Source organism: Larimichthys crocea, chromosome XXI (genome assembly GCF_000972845.2).
Source record: "Larimichthys crocea isolate SSNF chromosome XXI, L_crocea_2.0, whole genome shotgun sequence".
NCBI classification, from domain to species: domain Eukaryota; kingdom Metazoa; phylum Chordata; class Actinopteri; family Sciaenidae; genus Larimichthys; species Larimichthys crocea.
The window spans coordinates 5,245,914-5,266,637 of NC_040031.1; the positions used below are offsets into that span (position 1 = coordinate 5,245,914).

Here is a 20,724-nt window from a genome sequence, read left to right on the forward strand (position 1 = left end):
CATTTACTTACAGCTGATGAGAAACGTTTAATTTTTCTAAACTCTACAGAATTTCAGTTAAAACTTTTTACATCTGTTAATAATGAGTCTGCAATTATCTATTAATTAACTTGTAAAACAACCACTACCACAAAATATTGATGAATATTGGGAAGAAATCTGCAATGAATAAAATAGCAACATACATCCAGCAAAGTATCAGAGGATAGATACGTACAGAAGCCCTGTCTGAGACCAAATCAGGCATTGCAGCAAATTGTGCACCGAAGTTAGGCTTGTGCTGGGCTTTTCATTGTGTTTATTTATGGTGGATGGAACCTCTATGAAGCAATGAGAAAACAATTTAACATTTTTCTGATTCATCAACTTTCTCGCTATCAGAGCTCCCTCTCTCTTATTCACTGCCTATGTCATTCAACCACTGCTGTCTGTCTCTCTCTTTCTCTAGTTTAGTTCATGAACTCCACCTGGATAGTGCTCAGTTTTAATGACATTTTAGTGCGACAAGTCTGATTGTCCGATTGACTATTGCAGTATGGTGTCAAGTTGTGTTGCTCCTAAAAGCTGAATTTGTTGAATTTGGCTCAACTTCTTCAACACAGGTGGCTGTGTTTTTATTTTGGCATGCGGCCCGCACCACTACAACCTAAATGCAATACCTTGCATTTTCACCGCCTGATTTGGCCTGAATCAGCCCTCACAAGGGACATACTTTATTTTTATTGTGTGTTAGCAATTATGCAACATTTACTTTTCATAATTTCATCAAAAAAAAGTAATTCTGTAAAAAACAAACAATTAAGATCAGACTTGCATTTTTTTGTGCTTGCTTGTGCTTTTTATAGTTAAGACACAAGATGTGCAATCTCTATGTAAGGATACAAACAATTGAAAAGAAAAGAAAAAGACACAATAAACTGAGTTGGATGTCTTGAATGCATGTTTATACAGTTCAAACTGACATCCTTTTCATCCTACAGTACAACAATGACCCATCGACAAAATATGCAATATCTGTAAAATCCAAAATAAATTCAGTGACATCCATGTATTGTGTTGAACAAATTTGGATATCTCGAGACATCCTAACATTTTGTGAGTTTTTTGTTTAGGCTGAAGTGCTCAGACATTTCAGAAGACTGATCATTGATTAACATGATTGTTCACTGCACATAAAGTGTACAGAATATGGTTCAACGTCCAGGTCGAATAACACCTCTCTCTACACTACAGTAAGTAGGCAACAATTTTATATATATTATATATATATAATATATATATATATATAATATAATATATATAATATATATATATATATATATATATATATATATATATAGATATATATATGTAAACACAAAACAGACATCAAGCAAAGTGCTCAAAGCATTATCTATGACAATATTTTCATCAGAAACAAAACAAAAATTCTCTACCTGACATTCTTTCAAACTTTCTTTTTTAATTCAGTCTCTTCTTTCTTCTTACTCTCTCTCTTCTCTCTATATACATCATCACTACTTTTTCTTTCTTCCAGTGTCTCAAGATTGAACTCTTGTGCTTACAGCTGAGTTTGTTTTCCTCTACAAATCACCAGCTTCTCTGTGTAGGGCAGCTCATTGGGCCATTTGAACCACAACTGCCTTCCAGGCTCTGTCTTTGTCAAAATCCTGCAGCGTTTCATTGGCTGCTTGCTGCTGATGGAGCAAAACAGGAAGCGAGAGAGTTTGGAGAGAGATTAAATAGGGGGAAAGGTGACAAAAACATTGAGTTAAATGATGTGTAAAGGATAAGCATCACAATGTCATTTTTGCATGTATAACTAGCTCATTGATTTTTATGTCATCATATTTAAATGCCATTTACATGAGCTACAGCTGCTCCAACACTTAGACTTGTGCATCCTTGTCCACATTCACACATTGTCCAAATATCTCTTCTTGGAAGTGGAGAGACAGACAAGGTGAGAAAAAGGCAGATAGACAGATTTGTCCATTTGTGTCAATGACCCAAGTTTATACCTGCCTTACCTCACAGTAATGGCTTGTGTGCATGCTGTCATCACACTCCAGAGCCCCCATGCGGAGCTGACTCTTGTAGGAGGCACAGTGCACCACAGTGGCTGAAGTCAGAATTGCCTGCACCAGCAGCAACACCATCAGAATCAGCAGCAGGATGTCATAGGATTGCTGGACCACACACATGCACACATATTAAGACAAAATTAGATAATTCTCAATGAGGTTTCTCAATGAGTCATTTTTAGTCATGAGTCATGTTTCCTTTAAAATCTGTTTCTGTATTTCTCATGCAAAAGGAGCTCAAGGCTGGATAGGTAATGCTTACTAGAAAATGTGCACATTGTAAATATTCACTGAATTAAACTCACCTTGGCTATAGGCACATCATGCAGGAAAATTTCAATAAAGCTGATCACACTGCAAGAAAGGAACCCGGAGGCAGAAAAGAGCAAAGGGGACGTCACGCTGCTGATGGCAATCAGCACCTCCACCTAAGAACCAGGAAGAGAGCAAAAAGTTTGTAGACCCAGAAGAAAAAGGAAATAGACCCACTTTCTAATATCCACCCATGTACATATTTCAATGATTACACCCAAAACTATGCAATATATACCGTATACTAATCATTCCTACTCAGCCCCCTTTCCATTCCAACTATTTCCAACAAGTTTTGGGTCTTTGTAAAAGTGTCCACTGTGTTCACAGATCAAAAGAGCAAATGGAAGCAAAGAGAGAGAGAGCCAGCCAATGTTCAGCAGCCACAACTTCAAAAGCACAGTGTCCATTAGTTTAAAGCCTGGAGCAAGGAACAACCAACAAACCCTGATCACTGGACTATAGAGACCTACTGGTGATTGTCAGCAGGCAGGTGCCTGGCCACGCATGACCCTATAAGTGATGACAAGGACCTTGAACTAAATTCTGGGTATGATGGAAAGCTAGTGAAGAGATGGTATCACATGAGACTTTACCCTAAGCCTAACTACCTGATCAAAAGTTTTGTAGGGATGACTTAACCAAAGAGAAAAGAGAATCTAGACTATCCACTATGTTAGGGACAATACTGGAGCAGAACTGCTGTTTTGGCTGCAGGAAGTTAAATGCCATCCATTTTCTTAGCGAGTCTAGGTAATTATTTAAAACTGGCAATTTTCCTACATTTGGAGGCTTAAATAAGATATTAAATCGAATGTCATCTGCGTAACAGTGGCAGGAGATATATTTAAATTTAAGTCAAGTCATTAAGCTTATTCAAAACAACTTACAAATATGGAAATAGTCAAGGTATAATGCAACAAGGACATGTTACTGCAGCAATAATAACTACTCGCACATCACCTGTAAAATAGATAAATACAGATATCTGTAAAAAGAAGAGCAAGCATAAACAAGGCTAACAAAAAAGAACCCAGGGCATACCCTTGGGGCACACCACAATACAGAGTTTTAGATAATGATGCATAATAACCAACAGCAACCAAGAAACTCCTATCAGAGATTAGCATACTATGGTCTACCTTGTAAAAGCTACACTGAGATCCAACAGTAGCAGTTCCACATATAGAGCTTTAAATTATACGTTTTATTTTATTGTACTAAAAATGTGCAAAACTGAGGACAACCATTACCATCTTGTACTCACCAGACATTTGTTAGGGTACTCTGACACAACATGGCTGGCAATGGCACTAGGAAAACACTGCAAATGATTAAAGATCATACACAAAGTTATGCAATAGGCTCAGTGATGAATAGCATCTTAGCTTTAGCTATCCTTATGAGCTGCAATCTGTCATAAATAAAAGTAAGAAAAACTCACAGCCACAAGAATCCAGAAAAATGTGACAGACAAGTATGGGCCAGGTAGCAAAGCATCCATGTTGAGTGCAATTATTCCTCCAAACACAGCAGAGATTCCAACAATTACTTCAATCACCTATTGGAGACATTCTTCGGTGACTGATTAGCATTGACCAGACAGAAATATCACATGCAACAAAACAGAAAACTACTCACAGAATATGCTCTGAGGAGTCGAGTTGGGAACACTGCAGGCGTTATAACCACAGGCCTGTCATATGTCACTGGCTAAAAGATGGACGGAAAGATTGAGAGGAGTTAGGATGGCAGTGTGAAAACTATAGTGAGAGTGAAAGGGAGGAGGCATTAGTTGAGGATATAAAAGCAATCACTCAATCACTCATACACACACCTTCCTGTGGCAGCAGCAGTCTTCTGCAGAGCGGGCTGACAGGATGACAGTGCTGGCCATCAGCACCTCCAGCAAAATCATCAGGATGAGGTTAAAGTTGATCTGAGGACAGACAGAGTGAGAGAGAGACAGAGAGAGAGAGAGACACATGGCTGATGGAAAAGAGAGAAAAATGCTTAATTCTGAAGAATAAATTGTTATGCTTCTGGTTTTATTATATTGCTATGATGGATTTACATTGATTGCAGAGGGGTTTAGGACCAGTTTGCATCCAAACCAAACCAGGCAGGTGGTCGTCACAGCGAATGTTGACACGTAGACCACCTGGAAATCTGACACCTTAAAAAAAAAAACACAAGATATTAGTATCAACTGCCCTGAGGAAAATCAAATAAAAATCCATTAAAACGTAATTATCTTTGTTGCCTTTGGTGTGTTCATTGTTTACTCACTGCAACATGTCTGTTCTTGGCAATGGCAAAACTGGCTATTGCTGCAGGGAGGCCCTGTGAAGAACAGCAAGAAATGAGCTGCCATGTTTATCTGTTTAGCAGAAATGTTGTCCTGAGAATTACATGATACTGACATGAGAGTTTAAACTAAACAATGTGCATACACACATGAATGTAGCGATGTATTTTAATGTGACCGTGAGTATGATGGTCACTTACAGAGCCTGCAGCACAGCGTAGGTAGTCCATGGCAACAGGAAACACATTTCCCAGGTACAGAGAGAAACCAGACGTGATGAGCAGACTGCCCTGAGGACACACGCACACACACAGGCATGCATATACAAATACAGACGCACACATACACACTCATATTTAACAATAAATCACATTATCATAAATTATAAATCTGAAGTGGCCAGTTATCCTGGTATAACACAATACACACGCCTACGGACAAATTAGTGACATTTGAAAGAGCAACCTGATCACATCATTATACACTTCTGCAAAATGTGTTTTATTTATCTCTCCAAAGCAAAAGTTTATACTCAAAACCCATTTCCTCCTTTGATATTATAGCACTTTAGATTATTTAGGACAGTCGATTAAGTCGTACGTTTCTTTTCAATAAATGCGGAAGCACAAAACAAGATTTCTTGTCGCCATCCCACTCAAAATTCAAGATTGGGATATGCTTTTATCAGAAAAGATGAGCCCAACCTTTAAAATTTGTGTGTTATGAACTAAATAGACACACCCTGTAATGTGCCTCCAATGTTCCTCTCCCTGACCATTTCTCCTCTCACCCCTATGAGGACACTGTAGAGCCAGGCCCTGTAGCTGAAGCAGGGGTGCTTTAGAGGCTCCGGCTGGGCCAGCTGCAGGTCACTGGCCCTCACGTCCACTGTGTAGCTGTCTCGCTCTGGCCTATACCGCTCCCCCCTGTCTGGCCTTCTCTCCGTTCCCCTGTCGCTCTGTCGTCCAAGCGTCCCACTGCCCCTCTCCAGAGTGGACATGTGGCTGTAGGTGAACTCATCTCTGGCTGAGAGCTCGTCGCACTGCATCACTGGGACAGCTGATGGTTAACTTCAATGATGGGTTGGGAAACACCGTGAGAATTCAGCGTCTAGGAAAGGGGGGGGAGGCTGCATGAGTTCAAGACCTGAGAGCTTCTTCACAGCTGTTCTCATCAACAGGAGGCAATAAGTCTATTTTCAAAATGAGGATGGAAACAGGAGTACTCCAACATGGGAATTCAGGGTGGAAAAATCAATGAAAAGTGCATTAAACTGAAAGAAAGTGAGCCATTAGCTTACTAATGGCAGTATTGGCAAAACAACACCCTCCTTTTTGTCTGTCTGAGCCAAGTGGACACCATTTATTCCATTTTCAGTCTTTTTCACACATCGCTCCCTCCACACTCACCTGTTGTTGAGTCTCTTGCAGAATCTCCCCCAAAAGTTGTCCAACAAAGGTATCCTTCAACAACTGAGATCAAATCACCACATGGAGGACAGCTTGTTTTTGTCTGCAGCTCCTTCTGCTCCCCATCTCTCTCCCTCACACTTACACTCTCTGTCACCCCCGCTCTCTTCCTCTTTTCTCTCTCTCTCTCTCCGTCTCTCTCCCTTCACACGATGTTTCTCTGAAACAGTTCTGAAACTTTTCTCTCTTTTTTTTTTTTTAGCCCTTCAAAGCGTGGAGCTAAAACACATGGCTGTTGTGCTTGCCAGCATACTTTGTGCCAAAGGGAGAGCGCCTGTGCATGACAACAAGGGGAGGATGAAGGGGCTCGCACTGGGGGCAGAGTTAGCAGGGCAAACACCCTTTTTACACTCCCATTTGCTCATGCACACACATGCACATCAACCCACTCACAGGACTGAACAATAGACACTCAGAAATTAGAGCATGGCGGCACACAAAGTTATGTGTTTAGAAATTTCAGTTCGTTACAAGAAAAATGAAGCAGCCGCAGATAGAAACTCACATAGGAAACATGTACTGAGTCAAACAGTTGTTTTTTTTGCCTAAATAACTGAATGTGTCCCCCTGTGGAGCTACCCTCACGACTTCCCTCTACTTGCAGTTCACAGCCCAGTAAATTAAGATGCCCAGCAGTGCTTTAGAAAAGAGTCAACAGAGACATTTCCATGGCTTAATCACATGGCCTCTTGTTTGACACAGCTAATCTGATGATGGGTAATTTCTGCTCTAAATAAGAAGTACTCATTCAGGAGTGAATCCTAGTGCATGACATCTTGTCGAGTGTGTGTGTGTGTGAGTGTGTGTCCATTGTTTCAGTGTTTCAGTGTGTACGTGTATGTGCACCTCGGGATTCCATTCAGTCTTCAGCGGAGCATTCTCAGCTCAACATTGTTACTGGGCGGCGGTAACCATGGCGACTTCTTAACAACTGCTGTCACCCCCGTCCCTCGCCATTCTAACATCTCCGCCCAACACACACACACACACACACACACACACACTGCAGAGACCATACAATACACACTCAAAGAGAGTGAAGTATTTTGCAACAGTTCTCTGGAGACATTTAAGGGGATCTGAAGAACACAGATAAGATGAGACACAGTTCAATATCTGTTTGGTGTGTTTGGACTGGAGTGTTTACTCACAGTAATTTGATTTTAAAAATGTCTAAAACAATCCTGAATCCAAACAAACTGCTGCCTCTGACATGTATGTCAAGTAAAGAAAAGAATTTATATAAATATCATGTTTGGCAGTTTGATTTCACTGTAGCAGGCTGGCACAAAGCCAAAAACAGTTTAAAAAAATGAGTATCAGAGTTTTTCTTCACACAGCATGCACAACAGAAGTCAGCCTGGATCAAACTGTAAATTACTTTTCATTGCTTTGACACAAAATGAATCCGATGACTACAGCTTTCAAAATGTGTGAACTGTTCTCTCACTCAAACTCAACCACTAACAAAACTGAATAATTATAATAAAAACTGTTTAATTTATGTTCAAAACCTAAAACAACACAAAATGACTATAATTTACTACATTGTGCTACATCTACATCTCAAATACAAATGCATATTTGGGACATGCAACACTGAATACATATTCTCATTCCTCAATTACCTCCATTCAAGACTTGTACAGGTGAGGAAATGGGTCAAGTGAGGCAGAATTCAGAACAATGTGTAATTGTATGAGACAATATAATGTTTCACTGTGTTTTACAGCCCATCCCCGGATATGGTTTCACTTTTTCTTCCAACTTACTCTCCATTCCTCACGGAGGGATTCTTTTCCTTGTAGAAGTGGCAATATTATGACCACCAACCACATGATCAGATGTCCCTCTTGGATGCAATGAATGCTCGGTGTCTAGACGTACTGTTTATGTACAAGATTGCCAGGGGATGGATGAGACATGCAAAACAACTTTCCCAGGTGTAAGAAAGGACAGAAGGTGTTACGTGGGTGAGAACTTGTATACTTGTTGTTTTTCTATATCTGTAGATCTTCTGCATGTCATATTGCCCTGTGTTGTATCCCTGGGAGTTACTTTAGTTTCATGTTGTACACTTGGATGTACTCTCTGCAAAAACACTGCCTACTGAAGGTCTTTTGAAGCGTACTGCAGCATTTCTGATCCACTGTGAGGTAACACAATCCTTGCAATAAAGAAGATCCTGAGGTATGTAGTAAGTTTTCGGGGTAATTTGTGCATTTTGGATGTCAGATTAAGTGCAGTGCTGAGCTGCTAGTTTCTGACCAGTTTAAAGTAAAAAAAATATATCTCATCTAATAGCACTATGAAACTCTTATTATTTTAAGTCTCTTCGCATTGCATCTCTGTACGAGAAGTGGGAGAGGAATTCACTTCAGCAGCTCAGCAGTACAAAGTGACCACACACAAGGTTTTCACTACTTTGCTTTTTTAGAGTGTGGACCAACAGAGAACAAGGCCGGGTCTGTTCTCCCTGCACAGTTTTGATTCACTCTTTCTACTACTCTTCTCTATGCGGTAGGTGGATATTTTATGTCTGATTGCTTTTCCCCTCTGATTTGCTTTACACCTGTCTCTCACTAGCCTTCTCTGACCTTGACACTGCTGAAACCTCTTTACACTTTCATCTGCAAACTGGTTTAATACAGATGAAATATAGACTACACAGCATAGACAATGAAATAACAAGCATTTTGCCATATTTTTATGGAGCCCCAAGACTGACTAAATGTAGTAAAAGTACCAGTATATAAAAATAAATATCAATAAAATTATATGTAATGCATTATAATTTACCTTTCCAACGGAATCGTTGCTAAAAAAATTAAACCCTAGTAATAGTTAATTTTTTTGGTCTTAGCAGCATTTAATTAATTATCTTTTTCCCTGCATGCAACATTACTACCTAGCTTACTTGAAAAAACAATAGTTAAACACACAGAGCACCATCTATTTCAGCTAAGCTTCCAACCTGAAGCTAACTTTCTTGATAAAACTACACCAGCCAGTAAACATAATGTAAATTGCTGTAACATCACTGTAAGAGTAGCTGAAGCATGTCAGCTGAAAAGCTAGCTTTACTTTCTAGTCATGACAGATAGCCACCATTGAGTTCTGCTTGAGGTTTTTTTCATGGTCACCATCGCCAAGTTCTTGCTGATGGTGGGAATTGTTGGGTCTCTGTAACCCTGCTCTATATGAAAAGTGCCACAAGATAACTTTTGTTATGATTTAGCACTATAAATAAAATTAAATTGAAAGTTGAATCATGCTCACTACTGAAAAAAATACTGAATGTCTATTAAAGAGTAGATTATTGGATGAGTGAATGAAGGATTGAATTTAGATACAGATACAGAAGCCCTAAAAGGCCATACATACATAAATTTTATTCCACCTGTTTTCCCGTGATAACGAGATAATTAATTTGAGACCTTGAGAAAACAAAACGATAGTCTAGTGTATTAAGTGCGCCCGTATTACAGAATGTATGGCAAATGCATGTAGTACATGATACGGAGCGAGCAAACCTATTACACCACTGTAAAATCCCTTTGATCCATAATTTCTGACAAAGGTTTACACACTTGATCTCAGGACCATGCTGACTGTTCACTCATTCAGTATCAAGCATATTTACTGTATCATTTTGAGCATTTTTAAGTATTTTTGAGCAATTCAGCCTCAATTATTTTGAATTTAAAAGGGCATTATGTCCAGTATTTACTCTACTGTAAAATCCCTTTGATCTATAATTTCTGACAAAGGTTGATACACTTGGCTAATCCTCACTCCAGTCTTGAGATCAAGTGTCTCAACCTTTTATGGATCAAAGGGATTTTACAGTGGAGTAATAGGTTTGCTCGCTCCGTATCATGGACTACATGCATTTGCCGTACATTCTATACACTAGACTATCGTTTTGTTTTCTCAAGATCTCGAATTAATTATCTTGTTATCACGGGAAAACGGAGGAAATTATCTCGTTATCATGGGAAAACGGGTGGAATAAAATGTATGTATGTATGACCCTTTACGGCTTCCATAGATTAAGGCTAATTTGAAGTTTGGTTTACATTATGAAAAATGAATGATGCATATCTCAAAATCAATTGTCAAGGAAGACTAAGCCGAAGTCCAAGACTACATTCTGGTCCTGAATGAAGACAAAAGGTGTCTAGGAACTTGGTATCTGGGAACTTACAAGTAGCATTGGTAAGCTAACTTTGCTGGTGTTAGCTTACCAACTAAAATGCTTTAGCTACTGAACATTAGAAGAGATTATACAGTGCAGCAATGTTACAGCAACATGCAGTAAACTACATGGATGATTAACATTACACACACTGGCTGTTTTGGGATGCTGTGGAACCTATTTAGTGTTTTCTTTTTCTTTCTTTTCCGTCATTTATTTAAGGTTATTTATCTGAGACTGCATAGTCTTGTGTGCGTTTCGGTGCCAAATTAAACCACCTCCTAGTTTGGCTTTAACCTTCTGGGCTGCAGAGAACAAAATAATAACAGGACAGCCTTCGAACTTTACACCAAACAGAATAATGGATGTCCCCTTGCGGTTGTTTTGGGAGTTTTTGAGCCAGAGACTGCACCAGAAGAATCTAAGAGCAGATTCATAGTATTCTTTATATTAATCTTTATAGATGAAAGATATATCAAGTCACACACATACAAGTCATGTGGTTTCAGTTCAGGCCTGGAGCCTCTCACACAGGAAATGACGACACCATTTGACTGTTACACATTTAGAGACCCATGCTGATGACGGAGAAAATATTCTCGCCAAACTTTCAGTCGTATAAGTGTGAAAGCAGTTCCTCGATGTTATCCTCCAACAGAAAAACACATTCATCCCTCTGACATGCAAGATTTAAACATAGATATTTAAAACATGAGCTTTTTGTTTTTACAGCGATATCCAACAGTAAGACACATGAGAAAACATCAGTGGATATATACATTAAGTTACATTATCAATAGCTCTGTTTTTTATGAACAATATTTACACAGTAGTGGAGGAAGGAAAAATACTTTTTCCAACCTAGTTGCCCAAAGTCACATCATGAAAGTCCCTCATTTGCATCAGTCACATTACAGGTAATTGTCAATTGTTTGTCCTGTTTGGCTTTAAAGAGTAATCAGTACAGATAACGCTAAATGACTGACAAATATACAAATTAATTACTCTGTACAGGTTGACATGTCTAAGCAAATAATCACAACATGAGGCAGCAGTTCTTCAGCCAGGAGGGGACACACTGATGGCTTATCACGTTACACTGAGGTTGGTTATCGTCTCAACACACTGAACCGTGTATTTACATGCTCTCTTGTTGCAGTTCTTCCTCCTCAGCTCCATTCAGTGCAACAACATGTAACACGTAGAGTGTACTACTTGGCTGAGAAATTCTTGCTGAATGAGGGACATTGTTACAGTAATGTTATGTTATTGGCAAGTTGTGGCATAATACAGTTATCCTATGACAGTCATTGTTACTGTAATTCATAGTTGACAGATATCAACAAGGCAGACAGACAGACTTGTAACCATCTTTGCTAAGATAACAACAAGCATATTAGCAACTGATGAGTTACAGAGACAAAATTTGAAACTGGACAGTCCTACGAGTCTTATTTTTCTCTTTCTGTTGAAATGATCCATGACTCAGATACATCTCAGTACAGTGTCATATGTCTGATGTGTCAGGAGATCAGACGATGGATCCCTTGGAGGAAGACAGGTGGATTGACTGGATGCGAACGGCCAGAGTTTTCTCCAGGTCCTGCAGGATGTCACAGCCGGGGCTATCTGGAGGTGCGTCATACAACAGCTGTTTGAACGGCTCCAACTCGATCAGGATTACCATGTTCTTTAGGAAGTAGCCTTCTATATAAGACGCCAAGTCTGGAGCATCAAGAAACTGAAAAAAAAAGAGGAACAATTTGAATTTCAACAACGCATCAACTTTATATGCGTCCATTCAGTGGACCAAAACACTTTAAACTGCTTTGTAGCACAGCTTGTTTCTGTACTGTCCTGTAGTGTTAGTGTGGGTGTGATTACACTGTAACATTCAAGTCTGTTTTTGTACCTTGGTGTGGTTGTAGATCTCCACACATGTTTCAGTGTTTATGTTCTTGGAGCAGATAATCTCACAGTGCCTCTGCAGCGCCTCCAGCTGGAAGAACTTGGCTGCAGACAGAAGCTGAAAAGAAAACAACATAAATTAAAGTTTAAAGAAAATCTGTTTTGGGTTTTTATCGTCAAATGATGTATGTAGGGATTACTGCAAATTTTGATTCTAAACCAGGTCATAGTCTAAAAGCAGTGTAATAACAGAAAAAAAATTAACCTTACCTCCATGACATCAGTGTTCCTGATGTGCAGAGCATCTGTCCCTCCAAAGTAGAGATACTGCATCACCAGCTGAAAAGAAGAAACACATATTACACAGCTCTCATACAAGACTAAATACAGTATGAAAGTCTATATAGGATAGTATAGGAGTTAATACGTCAGATCAAGGGTCTCACCTGAAAAATATGGTATTTGACATTGCTGATTTCAATGCATGTGTTTTCACCACATGGTCTGTTTGCTAGAAGAATTTTAAACCTTGAGAAAAGGAGAGGGAGACAGAGAGAGATAGAGAGAGAAGTCGTAGGTCAGTATTTCATTGATTAACACTGTGATGCATGGAGGGAAGGCACAATAAAGATTCAATTACTGTACAGTAATGGGTTAGAGTTCATGAGTAATTTTAGGTTTTCTCTAAGGACGTTTTGTCAGCAACACATTTGATGTATCATTTCTCTTCAGGATTGATTGGTTATCATAAATGCAACATGACATGGGATGGAAACAGGTGTCCAGTCAAGATCCCGAGGGGGTGCACAAAGAAATTACTTAATGAATCAACATGTACAGTACTGACATCACATCTTACCAACATGTGTTTGTGCATTGCTTTTCATATTGAATGAGATGATTACCTGTTGGAAGCTGTGAAGAGCAGGACTTTGTGGGCATAAAAAGGCTTCCCCTCCACCAAAAAGGTCACGTCTGACATCTCCTTATTGTTCAGGAAGTGAGGATCTGAAAGATACATGACCAGAAAAACTTGATGTTTTTCTGATTATCATAAAAACAAAAACAAATGGGGTGTACAACTTAGCCTCACTAGCCATTCTAGATACATTTCTTTTTTTAATTAACCTTTTCTTATCTCTTAACACTAGATGGCGGTATATGCTCTCCCCATTTTTCCCACATCTACTAGTAACAGCAGACTAAATAAGAAACATCAAGTGATGCGTATGAGCTGCCTTAACGCTGTGTTTATACATTGTTAGACGGTATGGATTTTACAGTAAAAAAGGCCCTCACCCAGGCGTGATGTCTGCTTCCTCTTGATCTCTGCCAGTTTGGGGATCGGGTAAGGGCCGTAACACTGGGTGAAGATTGCAGACAGCTGCTGGCTGATCACCTCGTTCTGACAAAACACAGGCGGAGTAACAAAACATGAGAGGAAATTTGCTGCTTGGGCAGGCTGTGCTCGGCCAAACATCAAGGAGTTCATGTTACGCAAGAACAAAAGCACTTACTGTAATGATCCTCTCCTACACAAACAACCCCAACACAATTATCACCACAGTGAGTGAGGTTTAACTTCTCCTATCATGCTCACTATTCACTTTATTCAAGTAATTCTTCCAAAAGGCCACATATCCATGGCTTCGTCTCACCCTTTTTTTCTTTTTTTCTTTCTTTTACAAGTGATCAGATGAATATCAGGCTCATTTCTTACACCCTCTGTTCCTCAGAGGTTTCTAAAACATGGCACACTATGACAAGCTGAACTACTGTAGGAGTGTGAGAGGGAGAGAGACAGCAGAATTTGAGATTGTCTGGCTTTGCATTTGTCTTTGTGTGGTGCTAAAACTGAGTGAGAAGGGGGGACAGTGGCATTCAGCTGCAGCAGAGGAGTGCAACACTACAAGCCCTGTGTGTGCAGTCAAGCTGCTTTCTGTTACTGAAGCATGACACCAACAAACAGCTATTAACAGCCACATATTCCACCAGGAATAAATATGCATTTCTATAACTTCCCCCACATTCACAGAGATACAATATGACAGATAGATAGACAGACAGACAGACAGACAGACAGACAGACAGACAGATAGATAGATAGATAGATAGATAGATAGATAGATAGATAGATAGATAGATAGATAGATAGATAGATATTGAAGTGAACTGTATTTAACTAAACTGCTGAATGAAGGTTTTCTGTGGCAGAGGAAAGATGAACAGCCCCTACCTTGACATCTCATAGTGGAGTAAACAGTGCCAAGGGTCCCAAAGGCCCTCATAGAAATGAGGGTCACTGGCCCTGCCATTTATCAGCCAAGACAGAGACAAGGACTGACAATGCAGCAAGCCACTGAAGGCTAAGATGGTCTGAGTGTATGTGTGCGTGTGTGTGTGTGTGTGTGTGTGTGTGTGTGTGTGTGTGTGTGTGTGTGTGTGTGTGTGTGAGTGTGTGTGAGAGAGAGAGAGACAGAGAGGAGATACTGTACTTTTTTGAGTGTGTGTGTGTGCACTGCAGTGTTTTTTCTCATATCAGCAATGACAGCAAAGCTCATCTCGCCAGCAGGGCAGTACAAAGCCAAGACAAAGTAGACAAAACAAACAGAGGTGCCAGACGGGACAATAATGTGCTGCTTTAAAATCTAATATGGTCTACCAAGGGGATCATGAGCTTAAGTAATGAGACAGGGCTCTGATCTAATGAGCAGCAACAGAGAGGAGCGGGTTGTCATAAATCGTTATCATTTTAGGTAATTGGTATTGAGTGGGCCTCTGGGGCTCCGTCAGTCTCTGTGAAGCTGATGACCTGACTAGCTAACGATAATCATACAGAAAGGAGATGAGCTCAGTAAACAGAGCAGATATATTTGCAGCATTTTAAAGAACAAAATGTTGCTTGGGATGAAGTTCTATTGATTCCCAAAGTGAATACAGAAACGGGTGACACAGACAGTACAGTACCTTGCTGGCTCTGAGGATCTGGAACATGAGAGGCAGACCATGAGTGATGAGCTCCTCGGTGTACTCCTCTTCCTCGATGCAGCTAAACTCTTTCAGAAGACCCTGGATCAGAGGTCGGCGGTGCTGATGGAAACATGTGCGCAGAGACTCCATCCAAGTGTGCAAAGTCCATGGGACCCCTGGGAAATAGTTACAGATGTAAACACATTTGAAACATATACACACAGAAAGATAGAGCATACAGCAAGTCATACTGTACAAAATACATGCAGTTGTTTTAGAGATACTAACCAAGGCTCCGTATGTCTATGGTGATGTCTACATGCCCATGTTCTGAACTGTGGTACATGGCTTCTTTCAGGGCTTTAAGTTTGGCCTTCCCGGTTCGGATCAGGTCAATCTGAGACGGAGTTCTGCCTTCCAGCTCCGAACCCTCTGCCAGAATCTCTTCCAGGGACAACACGTCTCCTTTCCCCTTCTCTGTATGTGACAGCAGCTTGCGAAACACATTTCTAGAAGAACAAAAGCAAACAAAAAATGCATTTAATTTGATTTGTCTATAAAAATTTATAAAAATACTTTTTTTTATTGCTTTTAGTGTGATACAAGTTTTTGTGTCTGCTGTCCAATATCACCACGACCATCACATGACCAACACATTTAAGTGCTATGACTTTCACTGAGTTGTATTCATAACTGACCATCTGAAATTCGCTGTCTAACAGCTTTGATTGCTATTGTTGTATATGGCTCAGTTGTAACTAAAAACAGGGCTCAACAGTAACTGTTGCCATTGGCAACCATTTTTTAGAAATTAGCAATCATTTGTTGGCTTTTGAATGACACACAAATTGCTCAAAGTATAAGGTGACTAAAAATGGCAACTGCTTTTAAAGGTTAGTGATGAGCATCAAACACATGCGGTTATATAAACACATGCTTTGTGCATATCAGCTTCAAGGCTTTAAATAATTGGAGATTTAGTGTTAAATGGAGAGCAGTGACTAGAGAATATGGGCTATAATTTCATAGACTGAGCCTTTTTCCTGCTGTTTTTATGCACCAAAACATTAATTCTAAACCCAATTATAAATCATAAAAAGTAGGAAAAAAGGCCATGCCCATTATTTCATTTATTACCTCACATCTCATAAAATGTAGCCACTCCAACTAAATATAGTTGGTCTATTGTTTGCCAAATACACTTCGATTGGTGCAGTGGTGCAGATTTGGTGGGGAAAAAAATGAAGGACAATTTAGTTAATGCTCTATTTCAGCAACACTTCAGAATAAGTTCCTCACAAATTGCAAGAAGTCTCATAGAGAATATTTAATTGGCACACTTCCAATTCAGTAAACTAGGTGGAGCCTTTTAGTGTCTCTCTACGTTAGTAAGCAGCAGGTCAGCTGAACATGAATACATTTCAAAAGAGGTAAATGTTGAAACGCATATTTAGCACTGTGATGTTGTGGCTCATTGAAACCAAGCTGTCTGCCTTTCTTTGAATATATTTAAGATGTCTGTGTTGCTTTTCAAACTTTTTTTGTAACATCTTGAGCAAAACTAGAAAGAAGTGAAGACAACTAAAGAGAAAAGAAAGAAAACAGCACAAGAAGACAACAGGAGTTTATTCATACAGTATTAATAACCTCAACAGATGAGCTGTCAGATTCATGGACATGCTCTGTTGCGTGTTTGTGCATAAACAACATTATGTACTAAATACACAGTATGAGCAGAGTGTGCTTGTGTATCTTCTGTTTATTCGCTGGGGAGTGTGTACTCATGATTGAACATCAATGTATGTGTGTGTGTGTGTGTGTGTGTTACCTACCGATGCCCGTGAGCTGCTGCCAGACTGTAGGAGTTCATATCTCCCTGCGGGGCGGTGGAGATGCCATTACGGTACATGGTTCCCACCATGGGGTCGGCCCCCCGCTCCAGCAGCAAACTCACCAACTCAAAGTTACCTGTGCATGAAAAACGATTGGCAGAGAACCCAAAAAGAAAAATTTGAGTAAGGCACATATTTGATCATTCTGCATGCATGCCTCACGCTGACAGTCAGGTGTTGTTATCAGCTGGTTATGGAAGACCAGCTGGTGTTGTCAGCGTGCTATAGTACTGTTGGACAGGAGACAAGAGGATGGGAGTCAAGCTGTGTCTCTGTACCTGCAGCAGCAGCCAGCTGCAGTGGGGTTTCTGTGTAGTTCTCCATCCCATCCTGCAGGGAACCCTCCACATTGGCTTTGGCATCCAGCAGCAGCTGCAGAGGTGGTCGGGTGGCGACACAGAGGGGCATGATGGGAGAGAGAGACAGAGAGAGAGGAGGGTGAGGGGTAGACGAAGAGTCAGTTGGCTAATGAGAATGATTAGTAGTCAGTCTGGTAGTCATCTGTGCATGTATAACTAATTTGTATATAGAATAGTAGACGTTTAACCATTACATGGCTAGTTTACAGCAATCCATGTTTCCATTATTTAAAGGAATAGTTCAACATTTTGAGAAATACATGTGTTTTCTTGCTGAGGGTTAGATGTGAAGACTGATACCAATCTCACATGTGACCATAAACATGAAGCACAGCTAGTAGCCAGTTATCTTAGCAAGAAATATTACAATCCCTGCAGATCAAAACTTGTTTATACATTTATTTATTTTTTATGGATTAAACAAGATATGACATGTAAATAAGTAAGCCTGAGAGGTTGTTAGGTTGATTGTTACATTCAGACAGTCAGGTTAAGCCAGGTGAAGTTTACATGCAGGTAATGCTACAGAGCATATCCTGGCTCCAGCTACATATTTACTGTCCAGATTTGAGAATGATATTATTATTTTCACCTAAACTCTGAAGTACATAAGCATATTTCCCAAAATGTTAAACCTTTCTCCTAATGTTGCTGATGTTTTTAAATGTAAATACAGCAGTAACAACTATGAGCCAAATTGTGAGAGCAGACTAGTATCACAAATCTGACTGTTGATCTGTTATTATTATATGAACTGTAACATGTTGCTTATTAAAGTTGTCTCAGAATCGTACATTAAGCACTAATCATATACAGGCTGACGCTCTGAACAATATCTTTGTAGCTGAGAGCTGATCTAAACTGAATCTTAATTTGAATCATCTAATAAGATGCCAAATGAGTTGGATTTAAAATTAATATCTAGTAAAATTGAGTGTGAAATGATTACTTAATGATTTTACTTGGAATTTAATCTTTTTAACTTCATTATTTCTTTCATGTGCTGTCCTCAGAGATCATTGTGGTGTCTGATAGCCTGAACTTTTTCCATTAGAATTTAATGATTCAAAATCCAATGGACAAATCATTTAGAGGACAAACTAAATTAGTTAAATGAGTTCGATAACAATTAGGCTGCTGTGTTTCCACTTTCCACTTGCTAAAAGCAGTCTGATGCATGGCCGTGTTGTTTAGACTCAAAGATTGACCTGGTGAATGCCCTCTTTAAAGATAAAAACATCAACTATACATTGCACAAACAGCATCTCTATCTCTAAGTTTACAAGATAGAAAGAAAACAGAGAGACAGGAGAAAACTCGTAGTGGAGAACCATTATCATCATCATCATCACCACCAAGAAGCTTTGATGACAAAAATGACAATGATGACCAACCATGAGCTGAAGCACGAGAGGTCATGATGAAAGAATCACAGGTGAGAGAGGACGTCACTACCTGCACCACAGGCACATGTCCGTGTAACACAGCGAAAGTGAGAGGCGTCGCCTGCCGCGTTTCGGGAAAGACTGAGGGTTGCTTATGCACTGAGTTTGGCACCTGGGGAAGGGACACGGGTAGGTTGGGTTGGGTAGGTAGGAGGGACAAAGGTAAGGGAGAGAGATATGAAGCCATTAAAACTACTACATGGCCTACAGTGCACAAGACAAGCAGCTACAGGGAGAAGAAGGGGAGACAGGAAGCTCTACAGGAGAAACTAGAGTAATTAACTAGGAACCCTGGGGCTGCAGAGGACATCCTGTCACTGTGCTCGCCTTCTAATGAACACGACGGATTGATCTGTCTAGTTAGTCCTAATGGTTTCTCTCTGATCTTTCCACCCTTCATTGTGGGTTCAACTGACAGGGCTCTAACACGACCTCCCTGCAATGGAAAGCAAATGAAAGCGCGACATACATGACAAAGGTACAAAGCACAAAGACACACATCTTTAAAAATACCGTTGATGTATTTTATGTTTTAATGTTCATTGTAGTTATATTGTCACGGTAAAATAAAAGTAGGTCAGCTTCCTCCAAAATAGACGTGTTTAGCTGTTTTTGTCTGTTGGGGAAACAGTATCTAATAACTGCCATGAGCAATTTTTTATTGTACTCCCTCCACTACAATAAAGAACAGGACCTACACTAACGTGTCCCTATACGTACGTTCCTGTGCGTAAATTAAAAAACTTCAGTGACGTACACTAGCGATGGTGAGTAAGTCTGTTGGCATTCTGAGCTTTGAGAGATATTTCCACAGTCCTCTTTAGTTGTCCAACTTTAAAGGACTAAAGTGCAGGATTTATTAGCATCCAGTGGTACTTAACTGAACTTTGCAACTGAATACTCCTCGCCTCACTCTCCCTTGTGGGAGAACCTATGACGGCCATGAAACTAGAAAAAAAATCCAAAACGCTCTCTTGACAGCCAGTGTTTGGTTCATCCATTTGTTCTACTGTATAAACATGGCAGCTCAACATGACGGAGTCCATGGAGGACGATTCTGTAAATACAAAAGGGCTAACGAAAAGGAACGCAAATACAATAATTCTTATTTTCAGGTGATTATACGCTAATAAATACATACTTATGAATAGGGAGATGTGCCAATAGATCCCCCTAAATTTTATACACTTGACCTTTAACTTAGTAGTCCTGCTGTTTCGGTAGCATATCATTACTGTGCAATCCATTATACTGTAATTACTCTGCAGAATATTAGTCACACCATTTTCCTCAAAATGACATTTTTGTTTCCTGCACCTTACAAAAATACTGAATATAACTTATTTCTCTTTTTCTTGAAAATGCCCTTGTTCCCCATAGCCTTGTTTTCTTCCACAGTTCCTTCATTGAAATACAAGTAAGAACCGATATGTATTTTATTGGTACCTAAGGCTGCCTAGTGAAACATGTTTGCACACATCAGAGGCAAACAACATTTGTCTTTAACTGTTTAAATGTTAACCAGCTTCGAAAGCAGACGCTTAAAATGAATCAGGAAGTGAGTCTTTATATTTTGGCCGACAGTGCATCGGTGCTTTGGCCAGGGGGTCATGAATGCAGTGGACTGCAAATCAGTGGTTGATGGGACATGTTGTTGCTGAGGTGACTAATGAAGACCATGAGGACCATGAGATCATGAGGCCTTAACTGAACCACCTCTCTGAAGTCTGTGCCGAGTCAAAGCATGCCATCTCGATTCTCTGCAGACTCTCTGAGGAA

The 20,724-nt window shown here is 39.8% G+C and overlaps 2 protein-coding genes across 5 annotated transcripts in view; both read right to left on the reverse strand.

Moving 5' to 3' along the window:
• Window positions 1-1,448: 1,448 nt before the first annotated feature.
• mlc1 (modulator of VRAC current 1) lies at window positions 1,449-6,554 on the reverse strand. 2 transcript variants are annotated; one of them, XM_019276595.2, is made up of 12 exons: window positions 6,114-6,554; window positions 5,495-5,814; window positions 4,905-4,994; window positions 4,686-4,739; window positions 4,471-4,572; window positions 4,234-4,335; window positions 4,038-4,109; window positions 3,841-3,957; window positions 3,664-3,720; window positions 2,390-2,512; window positions 2,031-2,189; window positions 1,449-1,694 (listed from the first exon to the last, which is right to left on the reverse strand). In XM_019276595.2, exons 2-12 carry the CDS (start codon window positions 5,750-5,752, stop codon window positions 1,617-1,619), a joined length of 1,212 nt encoding a protein of 403 aa, XP_019132140.1. In that variant the 5' UTR covers window positions 5,753-5,814; window positions 6,114-6,554; the 3' UTR covers window positions 1,449-1,616. The 2 variants fall into 2 exon arrangements, with proteins under 2 accessions (XP_019132140.1, XP_010735204.1); XM_010736902.3 differs by having other exon boundaries at window positions 1,450-1,697; window positions 6,114-6,552.
• A 4,005-nt stretch (window positions 6,555-10,559) lies between these two features.
• Window positions 10,560-20,724, reverse strand: part of btbd11b (BTB (POZ) domain containing 11b) — a 69,286-nt gene continuing 59,121 nt past the window's right edge. Inside the window, exons 8-18 of one of the 3 annotated variants that reach the window (XM_027272958.1) lie at window positions 18,956-19,057; window positions 17,420-17,513; window positions 17,082-17,217; window positions 15,538-15,758; window positions 15,247-15,425; window positions 13,579-13,684; window positions 13,185-13,287; window positions 12,726-12,807; window positions 12,550-12,618; window positions 12,284-12,397; window positions 10,560-12,112 (exon numbers count right to left, since the gene is read on the reverse strand). In XM_027272958.1, the coding sequence (XP_027128759.1) occupies window positions 11,903-12,112; window positions 12,284-12,397; window positions 12,550-12,618; window positions 12,726-12,807; window positions 13,185-13,287; window positions 13,579-13,684; window positions 15,247-15,425; window positions 15,538-15,758; window positions 17,082-17,217; window positions 17,420-17,513; window positions 18,956-19,057 (1,416 nt within the window). In that variant the 3' untranslated portion in view covers window positions 10,560-11,902. The remainder of the gene's footprint in view (window positions 12,113-12,283; window positions 12,398-12,549; window positions 12,619-12,725; window positions 12,808-13,184; window positions 13,288-13,578; window positions 13,685-15,246; window positions 15,426-15,537; window positions 15,759-17,081; window positions 17,218-17,419; window positions 17,514-18,955; window positions 19,058-20,724) is intronic. The other 2 variants (XM_027272957.1, XM_027272959.1) reach the window with 2 other exon arrangements.

Excerpts from the sequence above, each read along its gene's own strand:
- mlc1 (XM_010736902.3), bottom strand. The coding sequence starts at position 5,752 with ATGCAGTGCGACGAGCTCTCAGCCAGAGATGAGTTCACCTACAGCCAC. Across the intron at positions 3,958-4,037 it reads GACTCCTCAGAGCATATTCT|GTGATTGAAGTAATTGTTGG; the intron begins GTGAGTAGTTTT and ends TGTCTCCAATAG. Across the intron at positions 2,513-3,663 it reads AGTACCCTAACAAATGTCTG|GTGGAGGTGCTGATTGCCAT; the intron begins GTGAGTACAAGA and ends CCTGGTTCTTAG.